This window comes from Sabethes cyaneus, chromosome 2, assembly GCF_943734655.1.
Source record: "Sabethes cyaneus chromosome 2, idSabCyanKW18_F2, whole genome shotgun sequence".
In the NCBI taxonomy this organism is placed as follows: Eukaryota; Metazoa; Arthropoda; class Insecta; order Diptera; family Culicidae; genus Sabethes; species Sabethes cyaneus.
The window spans coordinates 91,694,538-91,719,645 of NC_071354.1; the positions used below are offsets into that span (position 1 = coordinate 91,694,538).

Sequence of the window (25,108 nt, forward strand, 5' to 3'; positions counted from 1 at the left end):
GTACCTACCCTAATTTTGGATGTAAGGGACGAAAAAATTAAAGATACAATTTTTACCATGCATTGGACGCATGCAGAAAGGATGTCCCTGAACTGTTCGAAACTTTTCTGACTATTGTCATGTTGTGATTATCATTGAGATCAATGGTGGCCCCGATCATTACATCAAATCAAGTCATGTTAAGTTATATTGCTTTTTAATTAAGCTTTATCTGCTTCTGCGTTAAAAATGGAGTTTTAGTATGGAAATGTACGAAAATGGAATTTTAATTGGAATAACACTTTTATTGCTAGGCAGTCGAAACAGTTTATCTCTCCAAACATTTCAATGATTCGCAAAATCCTAGAGCTTTCGAAGAAAGATCTAAACATTTATACTGATCTTATAACAGGACATTGTCCAAACCGCTATCATCTGAGGCTTATAGGGAAACTGCAAGGTGATATATGTCGATTCTGTGGCACAGAAAAAAAGACTCGAAATATCTGTTATGCCGATGTCCGGCATTTTTCAATTAAAGATCAAAGTTCTTCGACAGAGGGCTGTTAGAAGCCCTGGTATTTGGAAAACAATTCCCAGCGCAGTACTTCACTTCATCCGAAGTACAGCACCGGACTGGACAAATGCTATTAGTCAAACAATGACAATCGCTTCTGATAGTGGTGCGTTTGCATTCTTAATTTATCAAAGATAAACACGTTATTGTTGAGAACCAGCATCAGCTGAGGAATGGGCTGATATTCATATAACTAAAAGGTTGACCAAGAAACAAGCGGTTTCAAACGTGAATGGTGTTAGAGATTTTTTTCTTAAAAATGTCGGTAGCATAGCACATGCATTCCAAGTAAAAAAGTTGTAGGGACCTAAATTGCCATTTTTACGAGAAGATTAGATTCCGATACTATTTCGTGGTTACCGAGTTCTGAAATAAAAAATTGTAAAAAATTGCATTTCCGGATGCGCACGACGTCAAACAATTTTGGCTAATATCCAAAATAAATGAGAAGTTGGCTAATATCCGTGATGATTTCAAACTGCATACGCAGCAACCGATGTGTTCTTATTTCGCATTTTCCATTACACATTCAAGCGGATCATGTGGTGTGATGGTTTCGTGCGTAAGGCTAGCAATCGCTAAGTTGTTGGATCGAATCTCGCTATTTTTTTTCATCATCACGACAGCCTACACGGCAGGATTTGTAGCAACCCATTAACGATGGCATAATGAAGCTGCTTCTACCTTCCAGTTTCAAGCGCTTGAAACTCACGCTTCGTTGGCAACTTCTTCGGGTGCACGGATTATATGTTTCATCAGTATCCATTTTATTGTCACTTATGCTTCCGTACTGTTTTAAATAGTTTAAAACCATTTTGAAGACTCGCCAGCATAAGATAATTGACAACGTATGCACGTTAGCCAAATTTTTCCCTGGATTGTTAACTCTCGTTGGGTTAATAAATGAAAAAATGGCTACTGCCTTAAAAACGTGCTCCGGAAGTCTTTTGGCCACAGGTATCGCTGTTTCAATTCCACGGCATGACTCCGGCATGTATGGCGGGTAATATGCACATTAAACAGGTTGCCATTATCGCGTAAAACCTCTTTGATAGACAAAAGTAATAAAATTGCGTTTTTCTCAACTTCATGTTCGTGGCATATTAGCCAATTCTTCATTTATGTGAGAAAAGGTGGCTAATGCTGGAGGGATACGATGGGAAGGGCATGTTGCAAGAATGCCGAACAACTACCATGTAAAGATGGTGTTTGTGCCAAATCCGGTAGGAGCAGCGGGCAAGATGGTTACACCAGGTGGAGCGAGAATTGGCGGAAATCATTCGATGTTCGAGGAATTGGAGAACGGTAGCCCACATCCGAGTTAACTTGAGAAACCTTGTTCAACAGATGTTGTCTTAGGACGGTAAGCCACTCACGCAAGTAAGTAAATAAGTAAGTAAGTAAGTAAGTAAGTTAGTAAGTTAGTAAGTTAGTAAGTAAGTAAGTAAGTAAGTAAGTAAGTAAGTAAGTAAGTAAGTAAGTAAGTAAGTAAGTAAGTAAGCAAGTAGGTAAGTAAGTAAGTAAGTAAGTAAGTAAGTAAGTAAGTAAGTAAGTAAGTAAGTAAGTAAGTAAGTAAGTAAGTAAGTAAGTAAGTAAGTAAGTAAGTAAGTAAGTAAGTAAGTAAGTAAGTAAGTAAGTAAGTAAGTAAGTAAGTAAGTAAGTAAGTAAGTAAGTAAGTAAGTAAGTAAGCCAGCAAGATTTCCAAAGTGGTTGAAAAAGGCAGACTTTACCAGGCAAATCTATTAGTGCTTAAGGTGAGAAGAAATTATAATCAAAAACTGTAAGTCTACTAATGTGTAAAGGTTTAAACTGATCAAACTAGGGCAAAGTAAACAAACTGGTATACTTCTTAATGACAAATAGGAAAAGGGTGGCATCACACGATTCCCCGAAAATTTTTACATAAGATGACTTAAATTTAAGTTTGCATTGAATTGCGTACTTTTTTGGCCCGATTTCGTCCATAGTGTAACATCAATAGTTTAGTCATTAGTGGCTGTGTTTACATGTAAACAAATGTTTCAACAATTATTATAACACATCGCAAATGTAACCTACAGTTTCTTAGACTAAACCTTGTGTTTTTAGACCTCGAAATGCGGTCAAACATATATTAATATTATATACCGTCATCCGGGGATACTTGCAACACTTTTGAACTTTGACTTAGTATAACTTTCCAAGTATACCGTTTAGGTCCAAGTGTAAGTAGCCAAAACTTGTATAGTGGTGAGTACTTTTGATTTATGATTATGAGAAAAAATATAAACTAAATCAATCTGCAGAATGAACCGAAAATCCGGGTGTTGCAAGTTACCCAGTAAACGGGGTTACTTGCAACACTTTTCTGATTTTGCGTTTCTTATGATTTTATATCTGGTTTCAAACCGCAAATGACTATTTGGAGATATTTTGAATGTATTTGTAGTAAAACAAGAGATACTGGAGGTGTTTTTTGTTTTCCAATTTCGTCTATCGCTTTTTTAAAGATATTCGGTGAAAATGCAGCATGTCGGCGAACTCCAAATTGCCGTTTCAAGGCACGTGGAATTTTTCACAGTTTTAATTTTTCTGGAGATGGTGGTAGACAAAATAACATCGTACAGATGCAAACTTGCTTTGTACATACTGTCTATTACGATAATTTTCATTTTTACAAGTGCTGCAAGCCGCGCCATATTGGAAGTAACAATCGTCGTTTCTTCTCCAAGTTCAAAATATAAACAAAGCTCAAAGTTGCTATTTATTAGCTTATATGATGCACTTATTGTGTACAGGAACCAAACAATAAATAATAATTCCATGTCAATGAACTAACGTTTGCACATCCATTTTTCCTACTCTGAAAGTGGCATTACTTTCCAATCGTGTAAAAACAAGCAAAACAATGATGTAATGGATTAAACTTAACTAAACAATAGGTAAACATCCCTTCTTTAAAATGGCTTTGGGTACAAATGGTTATGTTAACAAACAAATGCGTTAGAGCTGACAAAAGCGCGATGCGCCAAAGTGTTGCAAGTAACCCCGGTGTTGCAAGTATCCCCGGATGACGGTATCAATTTTGTTGATTTTTTCGGTGAAAATTGATATATAAAATTCACGGTGACGAACTCTAACAATATAAATATATTAATATTTCTCAATCTCTCGGTGGTTCTACAATTGATGAAGGGACGATAGGGGAAAGTAATGAAAGGTTTTTGAAAATGGAGGGGAAAGAGTGGAAAGGAGTGGGGCGAAAAGAGTGGAAAGATGATAGGGGGGAAAGGGTTATTGGTAGCTACGCTTAACAAGTTGTCGTTGTGACTCCTACCTTTTGTTCAATGCTGGAAGGTGCATGAGTCGAACTAAGCTATAATCTGAGATTATAACCGGATTCGAACCCACAACACCCGCCAGGCCACGTGGTTCGCTGGTACTTGTACCTTTGAACCATAGAGACGCTGGACAAAAGGAGACTGCACAACCCCCCTTATTAACGTAGCGAGATGGGTTGGGCTATTTTTAGACACAGATCGCGCCTCTTCCTCCATCTACTGTAGAACCACCTACCGAGAAGTTCAATCTAACTTTGTGTTTACTGGCGGGACGACGACACTATGCAGGCCCTTGCGGCTTACAAGGTACTGCGTGTGACGCTGTTCGTCTATCAGCGTGTTAGCCGCGATTCTCAGCGCGGGTTTTCGGAAGAAGGTTCCGTTCCTATGAAATAGACTAAACCTACTAAAAAATAGCTCAACCCATATCGCTACGTTAATAAGGGTGGTTGTGCAGTCTCCTTTTGTCGAGCGCCTCTATGGTTCAAACCTTCTAGCATTGGACAAAAGGTGGGAGTCACAGTTGGGAGTTCGTGATACAGCATCCTGATCGGGATATACGAACCATTTTAAAATGTATGGAAAAAATCACATTGATACTAACTCTACTATGCATTTTAAAAACTTGAGATGACAAGCAATTAAACAATGCTGCAGCACAATTAATAATATACAACACGCAACAATATATGGCAGTATTTTTCTCTCAAAGCATCTTTTTACTCAGGCTTGCAGTAGGGATATTCATAATTCAAAAACTTTACACCGAAACCGAACCCCCGTCCATCAGAAAAAGAAATAAATAAAGTCTAGAACTGTCAACTCCCCGTCGTGAGCTAGTCAGCCCTCGGTTTGCACAGTCGTTCATCGGCAATCTGGCAGTCCCTAATATTTATCAGAGACACTTCCCGGGAGCCGCTCTTTGCACCCAAACTGTTGAGCGGTTATTTTATCTTTTGTTATAAAATCTTCCATCCGGAACCACTGTCTCTCTACTTTCAACTATAATGTCCACTCGATAAGACATAAAAAACCGGACTATCATAAAAAACCACGCTATATCCGCTCGGGAGCAGGTCGCTTTCGACGCTTTTCCGCCCCGGATGGTCGCTGGAATAGACTCGTTCACGCTGAAAGGAAAGTGGATCTCATAAATTTTTAAAATCCATTTTAATCTAAGATTTTGATGAATGGAATCCTGCCACCTTTCGGTGCTGGCTGGCGCTCGGAAGGTGTCCAGCGAAGTGAGCAGCCACTTTTGCCGTGTGGCATACGCGTGCAGTGGTAGATGAGGTAGACCCCTTTATAGTCCACACCAGGCAAGCAGCAGGAGGAGATCGCGTAGAGAAGCATTTAACGACCAACTGTCCACAAGAAAGAAAATCACGGCGGAAGAAAGTTCTTCTTCGCTCGTGTAGTGGCGCTTTCGATACACCTTTTTTTTCTGTCCAGCCAACCAGGGTTCGCTTGCTCAGTCTCTCATTGCCGATGACAGCCGCCGCCGCCATCGCCATCGGAGTTCCTAGCTACTGGCGAACCTACCAGCAGAAGAACCAGCGACGGAAATTCGCTAGGTAATAAATGACATCCTTTTTCTAATTTAGTGACGGGTTCCATTTTATTTAATAGGTTACGTCATTCGGTTCTTCCTGTGACAAAGCGGAAGGGTTTCGAGTGCATGAACTGTAGTAGTATTTAGGGTGGACAACGAAATTGGAAAGTAGGTACATACATACATTCAGCAATATTGGCGGATGCAACAATATAATGGAAGTAGCTTCCAGAAAGAAGCCGTTTTGATGGGTTTATATTTTTGTCTGCTGCTGATTATTCTCGGAATGAACATCGAGGATATTTTTGATCCCCTTATTGGACTGATATTTTTAACTGTTGAAAGAATTTCTATTCCACGAAGGAATATTCATTTCAGTTTTCAGAGATTGACTATAATTCGGAATTGATGTCTAGCCGAATATTTACAATAGGATATAATCTTAAGCAATCGCAAAAAAATGTTGTTTGTTTAGGATGAGAAAACATCATAAAAAGCTTAAGATTTTTATTCAATGGCATTAAGCATTCTATAAACAAGGTTATGAGCTACAGGACTCATTTTGATTTAGGAATAATGTCACTGTGTCACTTTAAAATCAAGATTTAGCCTAGAGCAAAAAAAAACAGAAAAATGTTAAATGGTAACTGCTTTGTAAATTATAAATGAAATTTTATGCTTGGCATATTTTTTGTTTTATAATAATTTGATCAAATAATACTGTGTTATGAAATAATAATCGAGTAAAGGTAACGAAACAGGAAATAAATGATCAAGAACGACAATAATAATCCGAATTAATCCACCTAGCGGCGTGACCTAGCTTTTCTACTGCCACAATAATTATTTTTTAATTTCTCAGGATTTCTCTCTATGATTAACTTGACTATATTTTTAAATATTCGTTCCGTATTCCTCAAAATCCTTATTTTCCAGTAAAATTTACAACGTTCTACAATAATTCTATTTTCTTTCCTTGGGTGCGTAAATACGTGTAATCATCATTTATGTAACTTGCAAATGCTCAGTTTTCGAAACTGAGTCGAATGGTATATGTCATCCGGCCCACAGGACCTTCTTTCCATTTCCGGTTTTTCGAATGATTGCTATACCTTTATACAATATATTTATATAGTAGAAAGGCAAAACGTCAGAGGGATAGAGTAGACCAGCTGGATTGGAAAGAAGCCAACCTAGTTCTTTGAACTCACATTGAGACACATTATGACAAATCTAAGTATATTATGACTAACTTACAAAATTTGAAAACATATTAGATAAAAATTGAGCTGATGTAGATAGTATGCAATTCATCAGTAGCTTAAACACTATGCAGAAAACTATCAAAAATGCTACAACCTAACACACTTAACGTATAAACTAGATAATGAATGGCCAGATTATGAAATTACCTTTCTTTTCGTCGCGTTCAATATTCCTAATATTAGCGGAAAAAGATTAAAAATTACCATTTTCATCCTTTCATGGTTATTTCTGTCGAAAGGCATAAATTCTACGAAGGAATATTCGGGCCTGCCTTAAGGGATTAATCATTATCTAAATTGAAGTCTAGACGATGGTTTCCCATTAGTCATGGTATCCTGAACAATCGTGCATCTATTATGTTGCTTGTTTAGGATGAGAAAGCATTAATAGCGTAGGTGCAGTAAAATGTTTATTCGTTTCTATTCTGTGCTTGGCATCTGTTCAAGCTTCGAATTTTCATTCAACAACGGTAGGCATTAAAAGCTCAACGTTCTTAATGTATGTATACCTACAAGTATTAGGAGAGGTGTGTTTTTGCGCACGGGCGCTTGAGGAGTGCTTTCGCATGCTCGGTTGCGGTCAGAACCAGAGGCTGTGCTTTGCTGATAGGCGAAAATCCATTTGTAATCCGCCCCGCTTCTCACCATTATTGCCACATCAAAAGAAACCATTTATTTCCACTATCTTGATAATGTAATCTCGCTTTGCCGGAGAAATTAAATTTAGCTGTTTGCAGCTGAAACGAGTTGTTAAGCTAACAGCAATGCTAGTCCACAAATTTACAACACAGTTTTTTTAAACGTACATAGTTCAAAACCTTTGCCCATCATCTTCATGTACACTGTCATGGATGGAGATATTTAATTTCTGTTACTATTTCGTATCTTTTCCGGATACATTTTGTGTAATCAAATGTTGCAGAAAGTCACAGAGAAAACTAAAAAGAAGTGAAAAACGTCGATCTCCCAAAGATACTAAAATTCGGCGAGCGCGAATCTGTGTAATTGTTGATCATCTTATGATGAACTTCAATTGAAATTCAAATAGGGTAAAGTGGTGCAGAATGCACCGCTTAAGCAAAACATCATTTTGCAGAGCAACGGCGTGTTTGTTTCACGTTTTTCAACTTCTAGAAGACGTTGGGATCTTTTTTACACTTACTCCTAATGAAATTTCCTAACAAAAACCAGTATTTTTTGTTATTTTTGACGATTTTTGGCAAGAGTCAAAATCATTATGTGGGGCAGAACGCCAAAACCCGTGGACAAAACGCACCAAATTTGCCCAGCTAGGCGTTAAACGCAACCAGAAAATATACATTTAATTACGTGTTGTATAAACTCTCAAAACTAGGCTGCCGAAATGGTGGAAGCGTTCGTTATAGCGTTTGTTACATACGCTTGTTTGCTGGGATATAATGGGTTCATATCTATACCTATAAAGAAGGATTTCTGTCTGTCTGTCTGTCTATCTGTCTGTCTGTCTGTCTGTCCGTATGTTCCTTATAGAATCGAAAACTACTGAACCAATCGGCATGAAAATATGCATGTAGAGGTTTTTTGGGGCCAGGAAAGGTTTTAGTGATAGTTAGAAACCCCTCCCCCCACTAAGAGGGGGGGCTCCCATACAAATGAAACACAAATTTCATAACTCGACAACTAATCAAGCAAATAGAACAAAATTTGGCATGTGGGTGTTTTCGGTGACAAGAATTTATTCTATGGTAAATTGAGACCCCTCCCCTCTTTATAAGGGGAATTATAACTCCTCTCCTCTTTAAAAGGGGGGACTTCCATACAAATTTCCTCATAACTCGAGAACTAATCAAGAAAATGGAACCAAATTTGGCATGTGAAGGTTTTCGAGGGCAAGAATATTTTCTATAGTAAATTAGGACCCCTCCCCACTTTAAGAGGGGGGGCTCCTGTACCAAAGAAACACAATTTTCCTCATAACTCGAGAAGTAATTAAGCAAATGGAACCAAATTTGGCATGTGGGTGTTTTTGGAGACAAAAATTTTTTCTATGGTGAATTGGGACCCCTCCCCGTTTTAGGAGGGGGGGATCCTATACACATTAAATACAAATTTCCTCATAACTGAAGAACTAATCAAGCAAATGGAACAAAATTTGGCATGTGAAAGTTTTCGAGGGCAAGAATATTTTCTATGGTAAATAAGGACCCCTCCCCACTTTAAGAGGGGGAGCTCCTATACAAACGAAATACAAATTTCCTCATAACTCGAGAACTAATCAAGCAAATGGAACAAAATTTGGCACGTGGGTGTTTTTGGAGACAAAATTTTTTTCTATGATGAATTGGGACCCCTCCCCACTTTAGGAAGGGAGGCTCCTATACAAATGAAATGCAAATTTCCTCATAACTCGAGAATTAATCAAGCAAATGGATCCAAATTTGGCATGTGAAAGTTTTCTAGGGAATGAACATTTTCTATGGTGAATTAGAACCCCTCCCCACCTTAAGAGAGGGGGGCTCCTATACAAACGAAATACAAATTTCCTCATAACTCGAGAACTAATCAAGCAAATGGAACCAAATTTGACACGTGGGTGTTTTTGGAGACAAAAATTTTTTCTATGATGAATTGGGACCCCTACCCACTTTAGGAGGGGGGGCTTCTACACAAATAAAATACAAATTTCCTCATGATTCGAGAACTAATCAAGCAAATGGAACCATATTTGGCATGTGGGTGTTTTTGGAGGCAACCATTTTTTCTATGATGAATTAGGACCCCTTACCTTTTTAAGAGGGGGGGCTCTCACACAAACGAAATACAAATTTCCTCATAACTCTAGAACTAATCAAGCAAATGGAAACAAAATTTGACATGTAAGTGGTTTTGGACGCAAGATTTTTTTCTATGGTGAATTGAGACCCCTCTCTTCTTTAGAAAGCGAGTTATGGCCCATCTTCCCTTTAAGAGGGTGGGCTTCCATACAAATGAAATGCAAATTTCCTCTTATCTCGAGAACTAATCAATCAAATGGAACCAAATTTGGCATGTGGGAGATTTTGGAGTCTGGAATTTATTTTACGATATTTAGAGACCTCTCACCCCTGTGGTAGGGGGGTATGAACTCTCATACAAATAAAACAGAAATTTTTGCGAAACTCAAAAACTAATCGAACTCGAGAAATTCGAGACTCTTCCATAAAACATTAGTCAATACAAGACCACAAAAACTATCTATAGTAACACTAGATCATTCAGGACGAGACGGTCGCGAGTGTTGCTGGTGACCCGCCGTCGGAAGCGCCGCCCACTGGGGGGCTTGCAAAACTCGAGATTGTGACAAAGATCATCCGAGATTCATGATTTATGTACAACACAGGTTAATTTGTGGCAATACGAAGTTTGTCGGGTCAGCTAGTCTCAACATAATTGGCAATAAAATTTAATTATCTACTTTTCTCCAACTGATGTGTGATGAAATTTTGTAAGTTAAACAATGTACAATTAGGTTTAAGGCAAATTCTAAGTCCTATACAATACATAATATTGTTACATTTTTAATAAATAATCCGAAACAAAAGATGTACTGCAAATTAAAAATATTTTATAACTGTTCGATCCCGCTGTGATGCATTCTACCCCTGTTTCGAATTTTGAAGTTTTTTGCAATATATGTGAAAAACATGCCTAGTTAATGCCGTTGTAATGAATCATCGAGTATGACAGTATATCAATTAGATAGACTGTATTTATTATGAAATTTGCATACCGACTAGTGGTAAAAGCTTAAGAGAAATCCGTGATTTCTTCCATGTGGAATGAGATCGGGGATAATCGCTTGATTTTATTGGATGTGGCTATGTTTGATGCTTTTACTTCTGCACAATTATGAATTAGCTTTTTTACACCAAAATAAAATGCGCATTCATAATTTTACCAAATAGTTTCCGCGTTTTTAAACAATTAATAGCATGGGCCATTCTACCCCCCCGGTGCGTTCTGGACAGTCTTACCCTACTTTTGGAAACACTTTTCTTTGCCTTAATAATTTTTGAAAGGGAAGTGAAAGTCGAAAATGAGGAAAAATAACAATCCACATGTCATATCCTGTTCCAAGATGGAACTATTTATATGCATTAACTCGCAAAAGTCCTCCAGCTCCTCCTACAGCAACATAGGGGTGACTTGTGCTGCATCGAGAACTTGTACTCGGCCCTGGACTACTTGTCGCCAATTTGTTCAGCGTCTCGACACTCGCAAGTTGATTTCAATTTGGTCAAGCCATCTAGTACATTGAGCTGTTCTTTTTTTGTGTCTATAGAACCCCACGGAAGAGAACAGATTTCACTGCACAGTCGTGAAAACACTAAAAAGTAGCACCAAGTAGATCTTTCATTTGCAAAGTTACAGTCTCAAGTCCTGCTACGGTTAGGCAAGTATACTCAAGCTCGTTTTTTCGACATGACCTTAAATGAAAGCGGCTCACGACGCATGCTTGTATGCCTATCGTAGAAAGACTAGATCCGGTGCCTACTGTGTATTATCAGAACGTCAGAGGTTTGTAGATTGCTTGAAAATTGCTCGGTTGCGCTTGTTGCTATTTAGTTATGAGTAGGGTATGTTGTACATCGTCGTAATTGCCTATTCCCGTCCTATCCAACACAAATTATTAAAAATATCAGCATTTTTATGACACACAATGCAAAACTAGTTATTCCCTAATATTTTAGTTTGTTGTCTATCATACGCGATCAATCAAAGTGAGCTGAGGTCTATTTAAATGCTTTTTATCATTAAAGAAGTCCTTCCAGCCAAATTTCCTACGTTTTTTCGTGCGACGAAGAAGACAATGTCGACTAATCGTTTTAATTTCCGTCATTCATAAATGAAAATAACTCACGCAAGGCATTGTCGTTATTCTACAGCTAGGAAAACCTTCCTGACCTGCAGAAATTTTGTAGACTAACATTTGTCATGCCGTCCTACTCAAATACATGCGCGTTAGCTTCGTAAACATTGTTGTGATTTTTAGTTCGGACGATGAAAAATTTTGATGGACGGATTTTAAAACGGTACGACGAATTTTAGTAATAAAGTCAGTTGCGTAATTTCAATAATATGCTAAGCGACTATTAATCGCTTTTCAGTGATTTTAAAGTTCACGGATCGGAAGGTAAGTGTGTTTTAGTCAAATCAGCACAAGAACTTTTGGAGTATTCATTAAATCCATCCAGCAAATGATAAAAATTAGACTGGCTTTACTTATTACGACGGAAATTAGAAAAAGGCCCTATGTCTTCAGTAAAACGTGACTGCGGGCTGATATCGGCAGCCATGATATTTCACTTGACTCCTCTATATTACGTTGTGATCGCAAAGAATTGACTCACGGCGGTGCGGTGGAGTGCTGATTGCAATTAATAACTCTCTGGACTGTGAATCCATAATTCTTCCCAACTGTGACGAACTCGAACAAATCGCAGTCTGCATTAGGATACAGTGTCGCTCGATCTATATTGTTACTACACATTTTCTGCTCCATTCGAGTACCAAACTATAATTAACTCAAGTAAGAACAGAAGGGGATTGCCCCCCCTACTGTTCTTATCTACTGTTTTTGCCTATCAAATAACCGGAGAAATGTCCCCGATTGTGAAAAAGGTTTTGTTTTTCGGTCGTAGCGTTTGATCGGATCATTCAAATCCGAATTTTTCAAGCAACAGCTGGTGGACAGCAGCTTCTTAGCTTCGAGACCTTCGTAACAATCAAATTCGTCAAATGCGCAACCAACATTTAGACCGCCCAGTTAGCTTCAGGGGTACGATGCTGTTCTAACAAACCACTCGTCGCGTGGTTGAATCTCGGCTAGGCGGTGCTGCTAGATAGAGTTAGTAGGATTGTCGCACTAGCCCCGTAACTGTCCTGTACTCTAATAGCCGGCTGCGAAGTCTGTCGATAAAGAAGGGTCAAGTCTTTAAGGACGTCTATACCCATGGCTTTGTTTTGCAACCAACATTCCCAAGTAACCAGTAAGCACTAAACACTAGTCCTTGGACAACATTATATAAGCATACAGAACTATGATTAAAAGCATATTTTTCTTTATATACTTCTGTAGAACTCACATAATGCTAAAAAGGCGAAATAGCGGGTTGTTAAAATGCTACGCCACAAGCTTCCAATAAGCATCATCAGTGTTTGTTTGAGGCTTAAACGAAACGTCATTTTGTCTACATTATCGACGTATCGAAAAAGTATCGATGGCATATCGTTTGCTTGTTATGGTAAATAAAACTAGATTCGGTCGGGATTTAAAAAACTAAAAAAGCAAGCGATTTTTTTTTTGCTGCATCTCAAGGGGAGCAGAATAAACAGAAACCATTTTTGGAAATGCTGAATAATCTTACCACCTAGACAGGGCTCGAACCGGGAGTTAGTCATGCAACCTCATTCGTTTCCTTGCACCTTTGCTATCTAAACCATAGCAGATGTGATTGAGTGAGGTGAAATTAGTCGCATTTAAATCTTGGTAATATTCCCTCTCATATCATAGCTACTTGTCCTGCATTACCAATAGGGTAGAAAAAGACGGCAACCGTCAGATGGAAGAGGGCACAAATAGTGGCCGCAGAATAGCAAAATAACAAGTCAAGTACAAGCCGTTCATCAACACTTACGGCTCGTTTTAATGCAATTGACTAAATGCATTATATTGTTACGTTATATGCGCATATATTGCTTTCTTTAATGCTGATTTACGTTAATGCTTCTATGCATCAACAATGTTAATATACGTTTTATAAGCATTAAGATTGCTAATATACAAAAGTTTGGCACTTGGGTTGCAGAATTATTTCCAATATACGGTTTTAGATTAATGCTTATGGTTACTTGGGTTTCTTTACTAAAAGAGAATCTGATAGAGCTAAACTTCGAAAGCGTGAGGTAGAGTACAAATTGGCTGTCATATGGTGCGGTATATGACAACTAGTTGCAGAGGATTCAGTCATCTGTTAAACAAGCCCCTTCGTGTTTTTGAAATTTTGGATTGACGCCGTGCCTGAAGACGTAGTTATATGTTAGAATTGCGATGTTTTGCCTGCAACACCGATTACCGTTGTTTTTAACCGCTTCGCAGCAGATCGTTCTGAATTACATGGAAAATTGCGTCCATAGTGCCAATTTCTAAGCCCGGAAGTTACATATCGGTCACGAATTATTGTGTCATATTCAGTTCGCAGATTCAGTTCGAAATGCGAAAAACTGATTCATACAACTGTTAGTGCAACAGGTTAGTTGCACGATTTATATCTAATAGGCAGTGTGCTTGGCCCTCTCATCTTTATTATCTAAATCGATCATCTGGTTCAGCTGCTTTCATCAAGGAAACTTCTGAAAATGTTTCGAGTGATTGCTACTTTTGTCGATTGTATCCCACTACAGATAGATATTAATCGTTTGCTAGTCTGGTGACAATGATAACGGCATGCTTGCTATTTAACAGCAAAAAGAGCAAAGTAAGATCGTACAGTCACTGCTACAGCGCTTTTCTCCATCAATACAACATGGAACCGGACTGTGTGGAACGTTTAACTCTATCCTCAATCTAGGTGGTACAATGCACTTGAAGTTAAGGTTCAATGAGCTCATAACTATAATAACTGTCAACGTATACACAGTGCTTTTTTTCATGTGTGGACTCATCACTGCGACCAGTATCGTTGATCTATTGTGATATCGCCCGGGTGTTTGCTGTATGACCTGCACTGCATTTCTTTTAGCTATAATCGCTATTGAATGAGCGATATGCTTATTAAATTTTATGAGTGCTTGTGTGTATTGGGGTTTACCCTTTCTTCAATGCTTGATCTACTTTACCCACATATTCCTCACTGCCAGTACTATCCCCATATTATAGCCGTCCTTGGCGAGGACTCATTCGTACCTCTGACCAGTACACTAAACTGTAGGAGGGACATTTGCACTGTCAAGAGGCGTCAGAGGGTAAATATGGAATTCAGCATGAAGGAAGGGTGATTGGAGGGGCCTGAGAATAAACCCATGCTAAAGTCACTTGACATCGAATGGCTGGATTCTACTAAAATTCGAAGCCACGACCACTCGCTTGTCAAAGCAGACTCGATAACCTTGCGGCCACGGAGCCCCTCTTTATGCCCTTTATGCTTAACTTTATGCAACTTCACGCAACTGGATTCACTGACGTTTATTGCCTTAAGACGCTGTATGGCACGAGAGAGCCACGTTTCAGAGTCTGCTTCTCCGGTTTGGGCTTCTTTTCACATTACGCAAATCCTTACGATTGAGCAAATTCAGAAAAACTATTTGCGATTCGCCTTGCGTCAGCTGCCGTGGAATGATTTGATCTTGCCAGTTTGCCAGCTGACTAACCTGGATACCCAGGTAGTGACCTTTTAACTCAATGCCCTTCTGGCATACAAAAAAAACCTGGATACCCTTTCAATCAGGTGCGTCAAACGACAGCGTCTATTTATCTTCGGCTTTCAACCGGTAATGAGGAATGCTCCAAACTTCTTTACCAGATCACGTGGAATGCACCACCTCATCGACTTCGGAATCCTCCGTTATAGGTCCTTCAATTTCATAGAACGATTTACGGTGGTAATACTTACTTACTTACTTAGCTGGCCTTACGTTTTATGACAAGGCCTGCGTAGCATAATTCCTCCATCTAGTTCGGTCCATGGTAGCCGCCACCAGTTCCTCGGCCACCTATTACTCGCCAGATCGCGCTCTATCTTGCCTTGCCACCTCGCTCGTTGCGCTTTTAGTCGTCTTGTTCCTTCCGATTTCGACGCGAAAACCATTTTTGCAAAATAGTTGTCCGGCATTCTGGCAACATGTCCCGCCCAACGTATCCGTCCGGCTTTAACCACTTTCAAATTCTAGGCTTGCTGTAGAGACGCGCGAACTCGTGGTTCATTCTTTGCCTCCATACTCCGTTCTCTTGCACGCCGCCAAAGATGGTTCTTAGCACTCGCCATTAGAAAACTCCGAGTGCTCGTAGGTCCTTTTCTAGCAATGTCCACTTCCATGCCTGTTTGATGCATTTCTTTGCTATAATCGCTATTGAGTGAGCGAGATGCTTATTTTGTTTTATGCGTGCTTGTGTGTAATTGGGTTTTACCCTTCCTTCAATGCTTTCTCTATTCTCTACTTCTCTACTCTACTTTACCCACCTCGTTACACATGACATCGCTGTCCTCAATTATAGCCATCCCTGGCACAGCTAACCAGTGCATTTAACTATAAGGGTCATTTTAGATTTGAACCCACGACCATTCGCTTGTCAAAGCGGACTCGGTCATCTTGCGGCTACAGAGCCCCCTCCCTCAACACTATCACATTCGACTTTGAAATCAGTGAACAGGTGATGCGCTGGTACTTGGAATTCGTAGAACTTGTTAAGGCTAATTTACACGTCAAAACTTTATATGTGTAGAGACGAGGAAGGGATTCTGATCACAAACAAGCGCGAGGTGCTCGATAAGCGAAAGTATTTTTTCGTTGATCACCTCAATGGTGAAGTTTCAGAGGAAGGCGGAACGGAAGTCAAGCTAGGAAGGTTGTAGTATGCCAGCACCGTATCTCAAGAGTTTACACGAGAACTGAAATATGAAAAACTACAGAGACTATAGATTACAGAGGCGCCGAGACACTCAAAATCCGCTAAATTTTGAAACAAAACGAACAGTACCATCATAAATAAAGGCATCTCTCCGCTTTCGTTCAAAATTTAGCGGTTTTTGAGTGTCTCGGCGCCTCTGTAATCTACAGTCTCTGTAAGAAAAACCGTCGGTTAGAACCGGCTTACTAGCAGAGTTATACTAGGCCGACAAATACTGGCTACAGCTCTACACCGGGTTGTTTTTAAGATCTGTGAGGAGAAGAAGCTACTGGAGAAGGAGAAGGAGAAGGAGTTGTTTTTCTCATATATGGGGTGAACGGCTGCAAATATCGCGGCTTCTCCCTGGTAAACGCCGCCTATAAAGTATTCTTTCAGACCCTATTCTGCTGGCTGTCACCGATGGCCAAGGTTTCGTAGGGAATTACCAATGCTTAACAGCACAGTTGTTATAGAGTAGTTACAGTAACCGTTATATCACTAACACAAGTCAAGAATAAGTTATTTAAACTAAATGTGGTAGAAGTACGTTACTTGGGAAGCGGATCGTACATTAGAGATCGTTTTACTATGGACATATTTTCACCATTCGAAAGATCTTGCAGAAATACACGTGATCACGCCCACGTGTATCGCATTATTTATTGATTTCAATGCAGCATACGACATGGCAGATAGTATAAAAACACGATTTTCTCTTTTCTGGGCAATCTGACGTAACTTAACGTCTTTTAAAGACTTAGCCCTTCATTATTGATAGACTTCACAGCCGGCTGATAGAATACAGGACAATTACGGAGCTAGTGCAACGATCCTTCTGACTCTATCTTGCAGTACCGCCAAACCGAGATTCAAACATACGAAGACATCGTACCCCGAAGCTAACTGAGTAGGCTTTTATCGCATGCTTTCTTACATTGCACTTAAAGGAGTGATCCAACGAGCCGGCATCGAAACGAGAGCCACCATTATTAGCAAAGATAACCAACTCCTAGGCTTCGTAGCTAACTTTGATATTATAATCAGTAACTTTGCGACTGTGGATGTAATATACGCCAGAATGAAAGCGGAGGCTAGTATTGAGTAAAGTATTGCGAACTATTAACGGATTTAACGGATTACAAACTGAAAAAAGAGAGCGGCGGAAACGTGTGGATCACGAGCCCTGTTCGAAGAGATTCCTGTCATACAGCTGACGACTGACCGTTAGTTACGGTGGGCCGGACACGTCGTAAGCTTGCTGGACGACAGTGCGGCGAAAACGACTTTCACAAGTATCTCAATTGGTTTTGAACCAGGAACAGAGGGAAAAGCGACTTTGAGACGCCTGGCGACGAGTAGCCTACCCAAATAACAATTTGGGTTTTAGCACACTCTTATGATGGCATTTAAGACTAAAATTGGTCTTGTAGACCACCATAAGAGTTCATACAATAAAACTAACATTGTTACTTGGTTAAGATCGAGTTGAATCGAGACGACTGCTTGAAACAGTACGGGCCTTCTCGGTTCTATGCTGACGACGACTATCACGCTGACGAAAGGTGTTCTTCTGCTGAACTCAGAAACCAGAATTTTTCACTCATCGAATGGACGTAATGAAGCAACAACTATAGAGCAGTTCGGTCATGATAGATACGATGTCGAACATTATTTTCGTTGTCTATTGCCGCAACAAGTCCAGATGCAACGTCACAATGTCTGAAGGTGAATTTAGTAAGCTCCATTACTTTCGGACTGATGCTGTTTCACATTAAATAGTAACACTACAGGAAAAAATGTTCAGAAACAAATTTTAGTGCTTATCCATTACATTGCTGATAATGCTCGAAATTTTTAAATTCCTGTAGCGAATTTTTTTCATAAACCTGTATATAGTTATTTAATTAAAAATTATTCCGATAACGATTTAATTTTATTCTTACTCACAAAAAAAAAACCTGCATTTTGTTGGCCGCCCTAGTCAAACAGGCTATCGACAGTTGCCTTTCGTGCAAGTGTGATTTCTAATTCATTTAAATTTCAAATCCGGCTCTCCGGCATCATGACGTGAGCTATTGCTTGGATAAAAGTATTCTTCACAGTAGAAAGAACTTTCGCCACACGCAGCTGACGTTGAACCTGCCATCATGACTGGATGTAAGGTCTGCTCGTAACTCATGCTTAATGGAGTGGATTATGTCCGGATTGATTCGGGCAGGAGCTCTAGGAGGTGCGTTGCGTGAATTTGGAACCTTTTTGCCATTTCTACCGGTTTGCTGATACAAGCTCGGAAATGGAACCAATGTTAATCTGCTAATAGCAGCCAGAAAGTCATTTTACCTGCAAAGCGCATCCCGCATTTGTGGCGTGATATGCAAACAGTTGATAACTCGATTCGATGTGATTGTGCTTTATGTCAATGTGATACTGGTCAAACATTTGCGGGACTCTTCAGTTGAATCAGCTAGTTTGCGCTAATTTGATTGTGGCTTATTAAACAGATTGAACAAACCAAACAACAACGTTGTCAATACATATATTATTCATGGTCGAAAGTTAACCCGTCAGATTCATACATCAATAATAGCGTTTGCATAATGTAAACAGGCTGCTACACCGATAACAAAGCATATGGGTTCTAAATTTATGCGATTAGGTCTGAAGTTCTGTGTAACACTCTATAAATGCAAATTATTTGATGAAGTGTGATGCAGTTGACATTTCATGCCATGAACCAATACTTCAGAATTGTGACATCTTAAGAGACGTGCTTGAAAGATCAAATTTCACTTGTGTAGATCCTAGGGTACTTCAATGGTTTCAAAACGATAATACATTTCAATAGTCAAATGAGGCACGCGTTAGGCAAGAAACAACATTATCCGCCCTAGCGAAGCAGAAACTCTTTGAAAGCAATAGAGATGGACCTATCAACGTCTTGGAGTTAATTAATTTGTTTGTCTCTCCTGATCGGAAAGGCCAAGTCGTCCTCCAGGGTATAATTAAATGCGTTTTAGTTCAACTTTCGAACGCTGATAATAAATTAATGTCGAAATTATTCCAAATAGAATCAGCTAATAATGGTCTTAGACAATTATTTACATTCCCGGAAGATAGCTGTGCCACCAGCTCATGAAGAAAGATTTTATGGCACAATTAAAGCGCTGGTTTTGTGAATGAGCTTATAATATGGAATTGAGGTGTCGCCGTTAATTTTGGCAGTATTGGCGATATTAGGGGAAAATTATACGAGCTCTTATGGTTTTAGAGAAAGATACTGGAATTTATTGTTTACTTACCGTTTTATTACCCAAATTCTTCACCCGGCAGCTGAGGTACGCCGATTTTCCGACCAAAGCGGTCACGTTTCGCGGTGTAGTATCGTCAAAGTAAGGTTCATCCCATTTTCCCGAAGCTCCAGCTCCAACGCCGGTCGACTGGGGCACGGCTACCCCGGTTGGTATCTGCTGCTGGAGCTGCTGGTGCCGATGACCGGCACCTGCTCCGGAGGTCGAAGCTGCGGCCACGTACGCACTCAGCTGGGACGTACTGGTCTCGAGCCACAGTGATTTATGGCCATCGATCGGATGGTTCTGCTGGATGCCACAACTGGTGATATCTGTAATTGAACGTAGATGGAAGGTGAAATTGTTTTAGTTTTTGCGTGGGTTAGATCGTACGTGGACGTCCACTAGTGCTGGGTGCAGGTCAACCGATTGGTCAGTCAGAAGTGCACTAATATTTTGCGGTATTTTATGTGGGTGCTTCGGGCACAGAGAAGGTGGTTTCTGCAATATGCACGGCTTTCCCATTTAGGCGTGACCCTATTCAAGTTCCTGTTCCATTATTTTAAAACATAAATTCTCTATTTTCTACACACACTATGCTCCAAACAGATACATTGGAAGCAATGAAATTCACATACACACAACCTCGACATTATTTCTAACAACCGGACTAACTGAATCTCCAAATCTGATAGACACCGTGGCCATTATGGAAAACGGACGTAAGTTCTAACCCAGCGAAATTTATGTCGCACTGGCGAATACTATACAATGTCAACAATAGCAACCAGCGTAGCGGCTTCAATGATGTAAGCAATGGACGTCCGCAGTGGATTGCAATTTTATTGATTGTGGTTTGTTCGAAATTTCGGAGGCAGCGTGGCGACAATTGTGGGCTGATTTATTGTGTGCAATCGTGTTATATTTGTATTTGGCTTTCGCACATCATCCCGGTCGGCCGCCGTTGCCTATTCAACAGTTATTCCGCCTTTGTCCGAAGATTGCAACAAACTTGCAGACTGATAAAATACTAAAGGCAATATTATGTGACATAAATCAAATTATAACCAGAATAGAGGTGGTTTACGATACAATTTATCCCTTTAAGGACGGCTCGTTTTTCCACAATTTTTTGGCAAATGGTTGCCATAAAACAATTGCCTTTCCTAGCTTTTGGAATATGAAGTGTAACTATTCAGCTAACGTTGTTTAACCTTTCTACTTTTTAGGTCACGTAACCGATTTAAAATAATCGTTTCACCAAAAGTGCTTATAGGGCTATGTAATACAATGGGCATAATGCAAAAAATGTTAACGATGTAAAGAATAAATGGGTGTCCACATCAAATTGCATCACGGTACAAACGCTCTAGAAAGTTACCTAGTTGAGCGATCCTTTGCAAACTTTCAGACAATAAAATATAACCCACTTTTTCTTCAAGTCTTTCTCAGTTTTGACCTTCTTGGGATGCTTCCGTAGTGCCTGCTTCATATTAATCCAGAATTTTTTAATGGGCCTTCGTTCCGGTGCGATGGGGAGGGGGGGTTCATGTCCTTGGGTATGACAGTGACAGTATGCTTCTGTAAACACTTTTTGAGGTAGATCTACCCGTTTACAGTCCCGGTAGTCACCGATGCATTCCGCGTAAACGCTTTCATGACACGCTTGTGATCCTGATCACTAATAGAACATCCATTCTGACCGTATTTCTCCTTCCGGTCGATGGTTAGAGTTTCGTAGTAACGTTTAATCACACGACTCACCGTTGTCTGCACGATTCCGAGTTGTTTTCCGATGTCCCGATGAGAGAGTTGAGGATTTCCCGGGTGCTTGCGCAAAATCAATTCGGGACGTTGGTTACTTTTCGGGTGCTGCCATTTTTTTTTCAATTTTCGAAAAACTGACAGCGATAAAAATACCAGTGTAAATAATACACTCTAAACTGCATCTACTCAAATTTTTAAGAGAAAAACCCCAATGGGTAGTTTTCTACTACGTTTTTTCCGTGATGCAATTTGATGTGTATTTATTCCTTTCTGAAAAAAATTAGATCAGTCGGTACCAGCCGGGATACGTACAGCTTTAGTAGAAATTGGATAACCAACATAGCCGTGTGGAAACCAAAGAGTATGCTGGCAGAGAAGAAGGGCTCTTCTGAGCTTTCTTGGTTCCTCGGTTAGATAGGGTGCCGCAGGCCTTTCAAGCCACCACAAAAAAAAATCACTAAGCAATCGCAGTGAACGAGGAAGAAGAAAATTAGGACTGGAACAATCGGAATATACCTACGTGGTGAAGACGAACTATGGATTGAAAGCTCAAGACGTATAACTGCCGATCTGTTAACTTTCCCAAGGGAGCACAATTACGGCGGCGTAGCGCTGTAGGGGGTGTGCCAAAAGGGCTCAACGGTAAGTATGTTCAGGTTTGGGCACATAATTTACTAGAGCTGCGGCAATACTGATGAGCTGAATACAGCTTTCATAGCTATACGCGAGATGCGAAAACGGATGGTGACTAATATCGATCCTCGAATGTGCAGGTTCAGAATCATAAGACGGATCTTCAACATAAGCATCATTTACGTGCACAGCCTTCACCACGGAATCTTCTTCCATCATAAACTCTTGCACAATTACTCCAGGAGACTTGATTGAATTTAGCGCGATTAAAGCAGCCTGACCTTGCCGTAAACTTGATGCATTTACTGAAAGATCCGCTGCCGGAAAGGTCCTGGACGAAGCCACTCTCGAAAATAATTAGAATACCATAAAAACAGCCATAATCGGTCACGTGGCATGGAATCAGCGGAACAACTGGTATGAAGATGGAAGACACAGACAGGAGAAGATGCAGCGAACTAAAATCTTCCAGAAGAAAAAGCGCTACCGGGAAAAGGAAGAGTACTGCATCGTTCTCAGGAATCGCGAAAGTTCTACCAGCAACTGAACGCATCCCGAAAAAGTTTTGAGTCGCGAATCGAAATGTCTCGGGATAAGACTTGCAGTATGTAGATGGACTCTGGGCCATTTGCCCCAGGCCAGGTGATATGCTTCCTGTGTTGTTACAGAAATGCTGTGAAATTTTGAAATTGACAGTCGCTGCATTATTCAATCTCTTCAAGCAATGTTATTAATTTCCTTGTATTTGGAAGTCTTCTTTTGTGTTTCCTGAATTCAAGAAAGGTGACAAACGGAATATGCAACAATATCGAGGACTTACTTCTCTGTGTGCTTACTCAAAAGTTTTCGACGCCATTGTTTACAAACATCTCTGGTTTCATCTTAAGAACTACATATCTTTGGCACTGCATGATTTCCTATCCTGAAAGTTTCCTGTTTACTGTTCAGCTGGAAGTTACCTCCCTATGCTTGCATGCAATTGAAAAGCGTTATCAGGTTGATGCAGTCTACAGTTCTACACAGACTTAAGAGCTGTATTTGATCGCGTGTGCCTTGGAATTCTGCTGGCTAAGAATGATAAACTGGGTGCATCCACTGATTTAAATGTCTGACTTGATTATTATTTGCGAGATCGCAGTATGGCAGTAAAACTTGTTGCGTCGTTATCTTGTTGGTTCCAAAATAACTCAAGGGTACCTCAGGGTAGCACATTAGGACCAGTACTGTTTTTTTAGTTTTTAAACGATGTGGATGATGCTAAAATCTATATTATCGTTGGGAAATCCTACGATTGCCTGAGGCTTCAAGGACTGGTTGACCGGTTTTCTGAAAGGTGCGCTTGCAACTGTATGTCTATAACCATCCCTTGGGGGTCTCCATAGCCGCAAGGTTACCGAGTCTACTTTAACAAGTGAGTGGTCAGCAATGTTGCGAATCGAGCGAGAAGCCAACGTTGTCTACTCCCACGCGAGTGAGTATGAGAAGCATAGCGTTAAACTCTTACGCAGCGCACGTAAAAAAAAACAACCAGCCACCGTTGCTGTGTGCAGATATTCTGTTACCTACACACTCGCGCATGCACATCCTTACATTGTCTTCCTGCATAGCTTATTCGCTTGTCAAATAACTCCAGAGCAATTAGCTGCCCGTGAGGCATAGTGGCGCACTGGGATACAGATTTTGCATTACTTTTTTTTTTTCTTTTTCATTTTCGCTCACGATTCTACTCACGGGCGGGAGTGCAAACATTCGCGGGTAATCGGTTTCAGCAGCAATGAAGAACGAGAACGACGACCGTAGCTGTTAGCTAAACACACACTCGCAAAAACTCGTCGTATGAATATGATTGTATGAATAAGCACGAACGAGAATCCGAAAGGGACGCTAATGCCGGCACGTTCGTTAAAATGAGTACGCGTGTGTGAGAAAATTAGACCACACGAGTGTGGGCTTCGCAACACTGGTGGTCGGGGATTCGAATCTTAGTAGAATCAGGTCACTCGATATCAAGTGACTTCAGCATGTGTTTATTCTCAGGTTCCTCATTTACCCTTCCGTCATGCTGAATTCTACATTACCTTATGAAGCATCTTGATAGTGCAAAAGTCATTCTTATTGTTAAGTGTACTGATCAGAGGAACGCAATGAGTCCTCGCCAGGGGCGGTTATAACTTGTGATAGTACTAGGAGTGCGGAACGAGTGGGTAAAGTAGAGCAAGCTTTGAACAAACTCGCATCAAATTTAATAAGCACATCGCTCAGTCAATAGCGATTATAGCGAAAAGAAATGCAGTGCAGCTTATACAGTAAACACCCAAGTGATATCACAATAGATGAACGATACTGGTCGCAGTGATGAGTCCATACATGAAAAAGTCTTTGATCAGCCCGAACGATATGCCAAAAATCAGCTTTATTGTTAATTGAGCAACTAAGAAAAAATGGTGGGCGCACGCGCAGCACCATCCAATGTGTTATTCGAGTGATTGTTATATAAGCGTTATTGTTTTGTATCATACAGGCTCTTGTTGCCTGCTGAAAATCGAATACACATATGCTAAAAATAGAATAGCAGGCTTGAAATAGTCGCCGTCAGTTTATCATTTATCAAGTCCATAACTCAATTTTAGGCGCGTTTTAATAATACCAAAAGTGCATTCAAATCTATACCTATAAAGAAGGATTTCTGTCTGTCTGTCTGTCTGTTTGTCTGTCTGTCTGTCTGTCTGTCTGTCTGTCTGTCCGTATGTTCCTTATAGAATCGAAAACTACTGAACCAATCGGCATGAAAATATGCATGTAGAGGTTTTTTGGGGCCAGGAAAGGTTTTAGTGATGGTTAGAAACCCCTCCCCCCACTAAGAGGGGAGGCTCCCATACAAATGAAACACAAATTTCTGCATAACTCGACAACTAATCAAGCAAATAGAACAAAATTTAGCATGTGGGTGTTTTCGGTGACAAGAACTTATTCTATGGTAAATTGAGACCCCTCCCCTCTTTATAAGGGGAATTATAACTCCTCTCCTCTTTAAAAGGGGGGGCTTCCATACAAATTTCCTCATAACTCGAGAACTAATCAAGCAAATGGAACCAAATTTGGC

General features: G+C 40.1%; 1 protein-coding gene across 1 annotated transcript in view; it reads right to left on the minus strand.

The window, feature by feature from the left end:
• Positions 1–25,108, minus strand: part of LOC128735689 (uncharacterized) — a 136,315-nt gene that overhangs the window by 60,395 nt on the left and 50,812 nt on the right. Inside the window, exon 2 of the mRNA XM_053830173.1 lies at positions 19,618–19,937. Within this exon, the coding sequence (XP_053686148.1) occupies positions 19,618–19,937 (320 nt within the window). The remainder of the gene's footprint in view (positions 1–19,617; positions 19,938–25,108) is intronic.